The 10745-nt window shown below is 44.4% G+C and overlaps 1 protein-coding gene across 1 annotated transcript; it reads right to left on the reverse strand.

Annotated features, from left to right (window-relative positions):
* Positions 1 to 6780: 6780 nt before the first annotated feature.
* Positions 6781 to 10469, reverse strand: LOC146184242 (RING finger protein 151-like). Its single transcript, XM_084608512.1, has 2 exons — positions 10233 to 10469; positions 6781 to 7032 (listed from the first exon to the last, which is right to left on the reverse strand). Exons 1-2 carry the CDS (start codon positions 10467 to 10469, stop codon positions 6781 to 6783), a joined length of 489 nt encoding a protein of 162 aa, XP_084464638.1.
* Positions 10470 to 10745: the final 276 nt, after the last annotated feature.

Below are 10745 nucleotides of genomic sequence, written 5' to 3' on the forward strand. Positions count from 1 at the left end.
TACAGAAACCAGCGGGAAGACGCAGCAGAAGCAGCCGACGTACTTTTCCGGTGATTCCCGACAGATGGCGCAGCCTACAGCATTAATTTCAAAATGCGCTACGATAACGTTGCAAACGCTTGCGTCCTATTAAAGTAGTGATATAATAGTAACGTGAAAAATCCCATAAAGAAATAATATCCTAGGTCACGATCCTCGACATTTACGAAGGGACTATATTACACTGTGCAGTGAGATGACGTTTTCGACTGAAGCTCTGCCTGCATAGCCCGCAGTTGTCCGGGAGTATAGGGTGACAACAATGGGGTATTATCGCGTTAGCTATACTACTCTGTGAGGAACTTCAGGTATTGTCTTGTTAAATGTGAATCAACTTGAGTGGTTAGGGTGCTTTCGTTCCCCAAAAATTACCTTCATGTAAAATATGGAAACAAGCGCGTAAAGAAAAAGTGGTATTACATACGCTATCGCGAGTACTTATAAAGCAATCTCATCCATAACCATAGTTACAACCATCAAATCGTTTGTTGCCTTGCGAAATCGTGCAAAAACTATTCTGAAAGAGCTTTCGCTAAAACCGTTAATATTACTGTAGGTCATCAGTACATCATCACTGCTGCAACAAGGGAATATCAAAGGTAGGGAAATTCTTGCATGGTCAACTCTAGCTACTAAGAGTAGCCAAAAGAAACCTGAAGAGAGGAAGGAAATTTGTGAGCTCGATGATATAAAAGCGAAGTGAGAAAACAAATTAGCACTGTCTTAGCTCAGCTATGCCAAGATATACGTAGCGAGAAGTACGTTTCCCTGGCATTGCTGAGCTAAGCCATTGCTCATTTTTTCGCTCACTTCTTCACTTTTATATCATCCGGCTCAGTTATGCCAGGATATATGTAGCGAGAGGTACGTTTCCGTTGCATAGCTTGTTGTGGTCATCTTAGTTTAGCAATGAGAGTAAGATCCCCTTCTGTTGATTCCCATTGACTGAACTTTCTCATAGGCCCCGTCTCGGCGATTATGTTTTCGTATATTACGCTCGGCAGTCTGGCGTCACCGTTTGGCGAACCGTCCCCCTCTCTGTTCGGGCGTCTCTGTTGCTCTCATCGCCGTCTTGCTCTCAGTCGCGCTTTGCTGCTGCTTTGCGCCGCTTTTTACGCTCTGCCGGCGGCTGCGTTTCGATGGAGGTGAATGGAGAAGAGTCAATGTGCTATGCTTTTTCAGTGAGCGTTGACATCACTGCACAATAAAGATCTCCAGGTGGTTTAAATTACTCCGCAGATCTGGCTTATTTATTTCGCTCTGCTCTTGGCATCTCCGCTTGGCAAAGCTTTTTTCTCTTTGTGTTTCTTCACGTTACCCTAGCTAGTATCATCCTCGACCCCCCTGCGGCGAAGGCGAGGGCCGCTACCGGCACTCAGTTACGTTACTCGTTCCTCGCGCGTGCTCCATACGGTCCCTGGAGAGCCACGCGAAGCCAACGAGAGTGCGACCAGTGTAGCGCACTCTACAAAAACAGCCTGACACAGTATTCTTTCTGCAGTGTAAGCCTTGGATAAGGATCAATGCTAATCGGGGCCAAAGGTTCACTTTTGTGTTACTGAAGGAGTATATTTCTCGATTAAAACTCGCTTTATCTCGTGTCCTATCCCGGGTACCCTTTGTACATGCACCAGGTGCTTCAGCGGCGGATTGAAGGTACTGTGGAAATTTTCAGTGCACCTGGCAGCCAGTGCATTATCGTCAAGCTAAACTATTTGACATGAATGTGAAAAAGAGTTTCCAACATTCCACCGTTTATTTCCATAATGCGAATCAGTACAGAAGGAATATTTACACCCAATAGTTCTGAAAAGCTTACAGCACAGCTCGGCCTTTGGAAAGCTTATTTGTGAGTGCTCAAGGAAAAATTCGCGGTGGCCAGAATATACGTATCAAAAGCAGTAGTGCCTTATGCTGGGCTGGCCACTCCTCACGAAAACATTCTAATACCATCCAACTAGTGTACTCTGATCCAGTCTAATCAAGTACACTTCATTCCAGTGAAATAAAATCCAATCCAATACTTTCCAATTCAATCCAAACCATTCAAATTGGGTCCAATTCAATCCTGTCAATTTAATCTAGTCTAATCCTTTCCTGTCCAAAGCTCAGTACACGCTCGTCTGAAATGCGCTGCTGACAAGATGATCATCATCACTACAATTATTAACACGCAGGAGAAGGGAACTGAGATTCTGGGTGGGGCGCAGTTTGCACAGCGTTTGCTCGATATTCCAGGGATGGAGGTTCGATTCCCGGTGCAGTTTTTTTTGTCATGCCGACATCAACCCCGCGGTGTGACGTTAATCCGAATGTCGCTGCGAGCGCGTGGCATACTCCTGTTGGGGCGGTTGCTAGTCAACGGCTCTGTGACTCCTCAGAGTGCGGCCAAAGCGAAATCGAAAGTTCGTGCCAGCGTAGCTTTCGTTACAGAGAGACGTCTCGATGACGCTCCAACTTTGGGTGTATCCTTCGGTAGCGAAAGCTGCCCCACTCTAGTCAGAAGCGCATTTCGTCGTGTATCAGTTTTACCGCAAGTGCCCAAGCGCCAAACGACAGCTGCATCGCGAGTGCAGGGCAGCGCCCAAACAAAACGTTTTAAAAAGGTCTTGCTAAGCGCAGAGTTGCAGAGATGCGCGAACAAAAACAAGAACGCCTTGGCAAGCGGAGATGCGAAGATGCAGAATGTAATGATAATAATAACAATAGAATTTGGTTCAGCGAGAAGGAATGGTGCCGCATCTGTCACACTTGCTATGTGCAGACCAGACCCGCGCTCTGATGGAAGGGAGAAAATCGGGAGAGAAAGTGGAAAGAAAAAAAGACGAGCGGTAGTGTACGGCAACGGAGCAATTACGACACCTAGGGATCATTAGGAGGGTGCAGCGGTGGCGTAGCGGTTGAACATCTGCCTCACATGCAAGAGGACAGGGGCTCAAATCCCGATGACACGCAATTCTCCACCGGAATAAAAAAAAATTCGCGTGTCGATGGAATTGCACAAACAGGTTTGGCGTGCGACCTGATGCCAGGGAACACCTCTAACAACGCACTCCCTCACCAGAACAGGAGTTGGCCACCCTGGTGCAGTAATTGGTCGCAAGCTCTCATGATTAGTTCCATAAAACCCCGGCGCTCAGTCACCAGCGGCTGCGTAACAACTGACCACGGCAGCGGTGAAAACTGACGCAGCAGGGGGTACTAAGAATTTCTGGTTCGGCTGGACAGGCCGCCATTGAAAACTGACCCTTGCAACGGTTAACGCTAGAACCCTAGCTAGTGAAGCTAGTTTAGCAGTGCTGGTAGAGGAACTAGAGAGTATGAAATGGGATGTCATAGGGCTTAGTGAGGTTAGGAGGCCGAATGAGGCATATATTGTACTGATGGATGGACATATCCACTATGTTATCGATGTTTACTAGAGAGGCGACAACTAGGAGTAGGTTTCCTTGTCAACAAGTATATAGCGGGTAATATAGATGAAATTTAGAGTATTAATGAGAGGATGGCAGTCATCGTGATTAGGCTTAATAACAGGTGTAAACTCAAGGTTGTACAGGCCTATGCACCTACATGTTGTTATGATGACCAGGCAGTTGGAAGCTTTTACGAAAATGTAGAATCGGCAATGCGAAAAGTAAAGACGCAGTATACTGTTCTAATGGGCGACGTCAATGCCAAGGTAGGGAAAAAGCACGCAGGAGACCAGGCAGTAGGTGACTATGGCATTGGTTCTAGGAACAGCAGAGGAGAGTTACTAGTTGAGTTTCCAGAGCGCAATAACTTAAGAATCATGAATACCTTCTTCAGCAAACGGAAGAACCGGAAATCGACATGGAAAAGTCCTAACGGGGAGACTAAAAATGAAATTGATTTCATACTGTGTTCAACCCCGGCCATTATGCAAGATGTAGAGGTAATCGGGAAAGTGCGATGCAGTGACCACATGACGATGAGTTCCCGAATTAGAAGAAATCTGAACAAGGAACGCAACAGATTAGTAGGAATGAAACCCATCAACGAATTAGCGGTGAGGGGGAGGGCAGAAGAGTTCAGAATCTCGCTACAGAATAGATATTCAGCTCTAACCTAGGATGGCGACATTACCCTAGAAGCAATGAACAATAATTACAGAGATATCATTACTGAGTGCGCTGTAGAAGTAGGTGGTAGGATAGTTAGAGAGGTTACCGGTAAGCTGTGTAATGAGACGAAAGATTTGGTTAAGAAACGTCAGAGTATGAAAGCTTCCAATCCAACAGACCAGATAGAATTGGCCGACATATCAAAGCTAATCAATAAGCGCAAGGTGGCCGATTTAAGGAAGTATAACATAGAGAAAATTGAGCATGCTGTAAAGAACGGGGGAAGCCTTAAAGCGGTAAAAAAGAAATTGGGCATAGGCAAAAACCAGATGTATGCGATAAGGGACAAGGCAGGCAACGCCATCACGAATATGGAAAAGATATACAAAGTAACCGAGGAGTTTTATACAGATCTCTACAATAACCAAAGCAGTCAGGACCGCCTGGAGATTGGCGGTAGCGAAAAACAGCCAGATGTTCCACCAGTGACGAAGGACGAGGTCAAGAAAGCGTTAGAAACTATGAAAAAGGGGAACTCAGCTGCAGATCAGATAACTACAGATTTTTTGAAAGACGGGGGGCATATCGTGCTAAAAAACTGACCACCCTGTATATACGCAGTGCCTGGTGCAATCGACGGTACCGGAACCATGGAAGAATGCAAACATTATCCTCATTCATAAGAAAGGTGACTCTAAGGACCTTAAAATTACAAACCAATCAGCTTACTGTCTCTTACGTATAAAGTATTTACTAAGGTAATCGCTAATATAATCAGGACAACCTTAGACTGCAATCAAGGAAAGGATCAAGCAGATTTTCGGAAACGGTAATCTACTATCGATCGTATCCGTACTATCAACTAGGTGATAGAAAAATTCTCGGAATCCGAAGATCCGAACCATGAAAAGGAAATAACAACAAGAATAAGATTGGGTTGGAGCACATTTGGCAAGCACTCGCCGAGTATGACTGGCAGCTTACCGGTATCGCTCAAGAGGTAAGGGTACAACAGTTGCATCTTACTTGTACTCACCTATGGGGCTGAAACGTGGAGGCTAACCAAGAGAGTTCTACTTAAGTTGAGGACAACCCACTGGGCTATGGAACTAAAAATGGTAGGGGTAACATTAAGAGAGGAAGGGTGCAGAGTGGGTCAGAGAAATATAACTCAAGTTACCGACATTCTAGTGGAAATTTATAAGAAGAAATGGGCATGGGCAGCACATGTAGTGCGAAGATAGGATATTCGATGGTCGCTTAGGATAACAAACTGGATTCCAAGGGAAGGCAAGCGTAGCAGGTGGGCGAATGAGATTAAGCAGTTCGCAGAGGTCAAGTGGATGCAGCTAGCACAGGACCGGGTTAAATGGAGAAATATGGGAGAGGCCTTCGCCCTCCAGGGGAATAGGTAGGCTGATGATGATGATGATGATGATGATGATGATGATGATGATGATGAGGGATCAATAACGTGCAATGACGTCGAACAACACACGAGCGCCTTTCGTTTCGCCTTCATTGAAACACAGCCGCCGGCAGAGCGTACACAGTGGCGCAAGCTGCAGCGAAGGGGGAACGAGCGTAACAAGGCTAAGCAAGCAGCGGAAATGCCCGAGCATAAAGAGGAATGGTTTGAAAAACGGCGATGCCAGATTGCCGAACATAATAGACAGAGCATAACCGCCTAGATGTCACCTATGGAAACGTTCAGTCAACGAGAACCAAGGGAAGAGGATCTGAAGGCACGTCGTGCGACTGATCACTGCTATCGAGGTTCCCAAAGTCCACTGTGACCCGTGCAGTCTTCGTGTTTCTCAGGCGAAATAAACCAAGGGCTTTCATTGCTAAACATACCTGACCGCAACAAGCTCAGCCAGGGAAACGTACATCTCGCTACTTATCTCCTGGCACAGCCGAGCTAATCCAATGCCATTTGTTGTTAGAACGTTCTCTGCGCAGCACTTTCTGAACGCAAACAAACCTTCACCTCGTAACATTGGTCATGGTTTCCATAATTGTATGATCCAGTATTTGAAAAACAAAACATGCATAGCAGGTAATGCCAGCAGAACAAATTGAGGGAATGTGGAACAGCGACAACAGTGCCGAGCCGGAAGATCGTCATTACGTAAGAAACATTAAAGATACATGAGGATGCAACATCTGTCATTATGTAATCATGTAAGTATTGAATAAATAATTTAGAGTGATGGCACATGTATTTTCGCATAAAGCAAGAAAGCGGAAAGGAAGGAGGGGAAAGCATAGCATCAAAATCTTTTGGCTAGTTGATAGCGTCAGTAATGCATGTTTGTTTTCTCGTTGGTTCTGCTATTGCTGGGTCCCACATGAGCAGCTATGTATGTTGCAGTTTCTTGAAGCCTCCCGGCTCGGAACACATCTAAGGTGCCAAGAGGAGCAGAGGATCTATCCACTAACTCCTTCACCATAGCAGTGCCAGTTACGTGAGCTGAAGGTAATGCTTGCGTCAAGGATACAATCTAGATCTCCCGCGAAAGGATGTGTGGGCAAGGTTGCTTTAGTGCAAAATACGATTGATAATATTTCTCTTTTCAAGAAGTCCCCGAATAAATAATGGTTACTTGTATTGTCAAAACAATGATAAATGCAAGGTGAAGAGTTACATTCACCATTAAGCTTGTGCCTGAGCTCCTCCAGACAATTGTGGCTTTTGAAGACGCCTGGACGTGAATATCAGCCCGCAGCCCTTTTCGCACAGGAGTAAGCCGCGAGCGTTGGCTTCAGTGTCGGCTGCCTCGAATGGGTTCCTCAGTACACGTGCCCCTATGGAAGAGCCCAGCTCGCCGTACTCGCGCAGCCTGGCATGGCTGCCGTAGCTGTCTGCAGGTACGCGGGCAGTGCAACCGGCGTTGCCGCACTTGACCTGCGATTAACGAGAGAGATTATTTCAGTGCATGCAGTAGTGCATCTGCACTAGTTTCTCATTTTGAAAGCGAAAAGGAGGGCAGCCTTATTCAAGAATAAATCAGAAGGGATTAACGTAATTTCTACCTCTTCGCCTTTCTTTGTTAACCGGACAGCAGCAATCGACGCTCAAGAACATTTTTGAAGCATGTAAGCTACGGAGTTCTGCCGTTTGTTTGTGTATTAAATGTTAACAATTTGCTTAATAGTACTGATAGTTTGCTCCAAGTTTACAATCAGCCAAAATCTGAAACATATAACAAACTCTCAAAGGTGGCAAGAGCTAGAAATTGGCGATTTGTCCTGAGCCCGTTCGCAAGCGCTACACCTTATAAAGGCCTCGCAACAGGCTGCTGGACATCTTGTGCTCATTGAAAGAACGTTGAATGTCCGGCAGCACAAGGAACCACAACTGGTACCTCCAGAATGCGAGGCGTACGCTTCATGCACAGACCACCACATATTTGTTCCTTTATAGCCGATACAGGGGCCACGATTCAGTTGAAAAATGGGTGCTTGTGCAATTTACACACTTGAAATTGACAAAGGAACGCATTATGGGATCCTTCATCGCGACGAGGTTGTCCAGAACCCTTTTACTAAGATCTGAGAAGCCAATTATTAGGAGAGAGAATAATAAACCGATTGGAAATCTGGTGGGTAACCAGTGGCGCCTAGGAGGGAAGCAGGTGACTCCCGAATGCGAGGCGGATGCTATACTACACGGCCATCACTTCGATTTAAAGAGGGGGACATATGTGCATTTTGCCGCACGTGCTGTATTTAAGAGTGTCTTAGAATGGAAAGAATCACTGAACCGGAAGCAAAACGAGTTCTTTCGACACAATGTTTCCAAGTAACCTCTGCAGTGTCTCAGTGCTTGGGAATCTGGACTGCTCAACCCGAAAACGCGTGATCAAATGCCGGAAGCTTTTTGACAGAGGCGAATACAGAGGCACTAATAAAGTGTGCGATGCCAGTGGGTGGTAAGACCCAGTGCGGTAGAAATTTTCGCAGCCCCCTACTACAGCATCTCTTGGAGGCTGAGTTTGCTTGGGACGTACAACATCATAAACCAAATAGGCTAATTATTTCCTAAGCCTTTAATCTCAACCGAGACGAACATCAGTAAGAGGAAATAATATACCCTTTTGATAGCCCTCCCTACTTACCCACTGAGTGCAGGTTATCAGAATGGGGTGTCACAAACCACACTTCTAAACTAGTTTAGTTTAGTGGACCAAAAATACTCATCTATTCAGTTTTCGAGTGCCTGAACGCCGTAAACATCGCCGAAATACTCTGCCGTATTGCTTACATTGATATTTCAAAAAAGAATCACAGCGGACCACATGCGGCTCCCGTGCGGGAATATGAACGAATTCAAAGTTTCGCGAGGAGTTCCGTTAAGACCCCGTTCTAATTTCTTTTTATTAAAACAAATATATAATTTGTATAATATTTTAATATATTTTTGGATTCCAATTCATGTCTTCAAGTGACTATTAACAATTCTGTGCATTGAACTACTCCCCATATTTACAATATAAATATGTTTCATCATGACTAAAGCATATATAAAGCATATACACACACGATATTCAAAAGCTTGCAGTTATAAACAATACGTAATGATCAACTTGAAACAATGTATCCGGCACCACAACCTTTCAACCGAAATTAGTTGGCACTTTACGGGACTCATGTATGGCTAGAAATTGTCAACACACTCCCAATATTTTTTTGCTTAAGCTTCTGATCTCAAATCAAGTTTTACTCCACGGAATAGATATCGCATTTTTTGCACAAGCATCAAAACGCAAGAAATTACGCGCTCTTGTCTACGGCTGTACACCATAATGCAAGAAAAGTATATGAAATAAAATTTGAATAAAAGTTCGCAGTACTAATTCTTTTTTGGCTCTCACTAATAGACAAGAATGATTTGATCTAATCGATATGCCATTTCTGTTAAGCCACAGCAGTAGTGCATATTAGTTGCTATAATTTTGACAGCTTGCACAAAAAAGCAACTGGCGCAGAAAAGATATGCCCTGCAAAGAACACTTTCTGCGCTGCTTGTTACCACGCGCATCAGCACTCACGGGGCTGCAGTGAGCAGGTATCAAGCAGCGCATATGATTCTCCCTCTAATCGCCGTCTCCAGCCAGAATTAGTTGTTTATTATTTCTTTCATTGTTCAATTTAGTAACGTTTTATAGTACAGCCATATCTGAACGTGCAATCGTATATATAGGCATTATATGCACTGGGCGAATGAACAAGACGAAGATGCAATCATAAACCAAGAAACCGAACACCTCCAATTCAAGTATGGCAACGGCAGACAGGAAAACGGTTCAAGAAGGCAACAAGCAGGTCCTCGAAAGCAACAAAGAATATGTCACAATAAAGGCATCCCACTTGTAAATTGACAAAAAGATATTTGAAGGAGCCTATAATCGTCATTTAGGAGCATAATGCGTCCTTTTAGAAACTAAGTTCGTCAACCATATCTCGTCTCTCTATCTACGTTTGTCCACTGTTGGCACGCAAATCTTCTACTGGGTCAATTGAGTTCGCATTATTGATTCACTTGGTTCACACTGATTCCTATTAAGCCAACGGAGTCTGTGGTCTATTGGATGCATGGAAGTATTGCAGCCACACGTTCAATTCCCCCTCCAACAATGACAATCAAAATTTCATTGAGGTGAATTTGTGTCACTTCTGCACAGGAAAGTCGGACCGACCGGAAAGTTTTAAACCTTATAGTTTAATTTATTTCGCCCCTTTGAGGTACTGGCTCACGCACAAACGTAGCCACTAAATGCTTTGTTTCGTTAACTTGGGAGCGCAAAGCACATGTTAAACAAAACCCACCGACATTTAGATATAGTTTGGAAAGTTCAAAAGCGATAAACGAAAAGTTTCATGTTCATCTGGCATGATATTCTCAGATTCCATTCAGGTACAGAGCATCGATTCCATTGCTGTGCATTGCTTTTTCTTACAAATCTAGAATGCATAAGTAGAAATAAATGGCCGATAAATATCCGCTTTAAAAACGGCATTTTCGCCATTCTTTCTATGATTAGCCAGGTACATATTTACAATAAAATGTACTTTAGTAAGTTTGGGTGCAGCAGGTGCACTTACCTGTAGGTTGTTCAGCCTATTCTGAACGAGTGGAAGATCGGGATTGAAAACTTTGATGTCCCGTTCGCGGCACACGGGGCAGCTGTTGTCGGTGCGAACCCATTTCTCGATGCACTGGCGGCAGAAGATATGCCGGCAGTGGCACTCCACCGGCTCCCGCAGCACCGAGCTGCAGATGGCGCAGATTAGGTCGTCGTCGGGCATCGGGTCGTAATCTTCCAGAGTCAGTTCCGCCATTGGGGTCCAGTTTGAGGCTAGTAAGTAGAATCGGGTGCAGTGTTATGAAATATTTCTACAAAATTTTTCACATTATAAATTCCAGAAGGAGAGAAAGTCTTTGGTTGAGCACACTTGATCAAGAAGACACAAAAGGGAAAACAACGGAAACATCTTCAATGAATTCAGAAAAACATTTGCTGAAACCTCAGCTTCTTAACACGGAAGAATACTAAATATACCAAAGTCTAAAACAGAATATACACAACAGAAAACGTTATACCACAAAAAAGATGC

This window comes from Amblyomma maculatum, chromosome 7 (genome assembly GCF_055883805.1).
Source record: "Amblyomma maculatum isolate TAMU_Amacu chromosome 7, ASM5588380v1, whole genome shotgun sequence".
Taxonomy (NCBI): Eukaryota; Metazoa; Arthropoda; class Arachnida; order Ixodida; family Ixodidae; genus Amblyomma; species Amblyomma maculatum.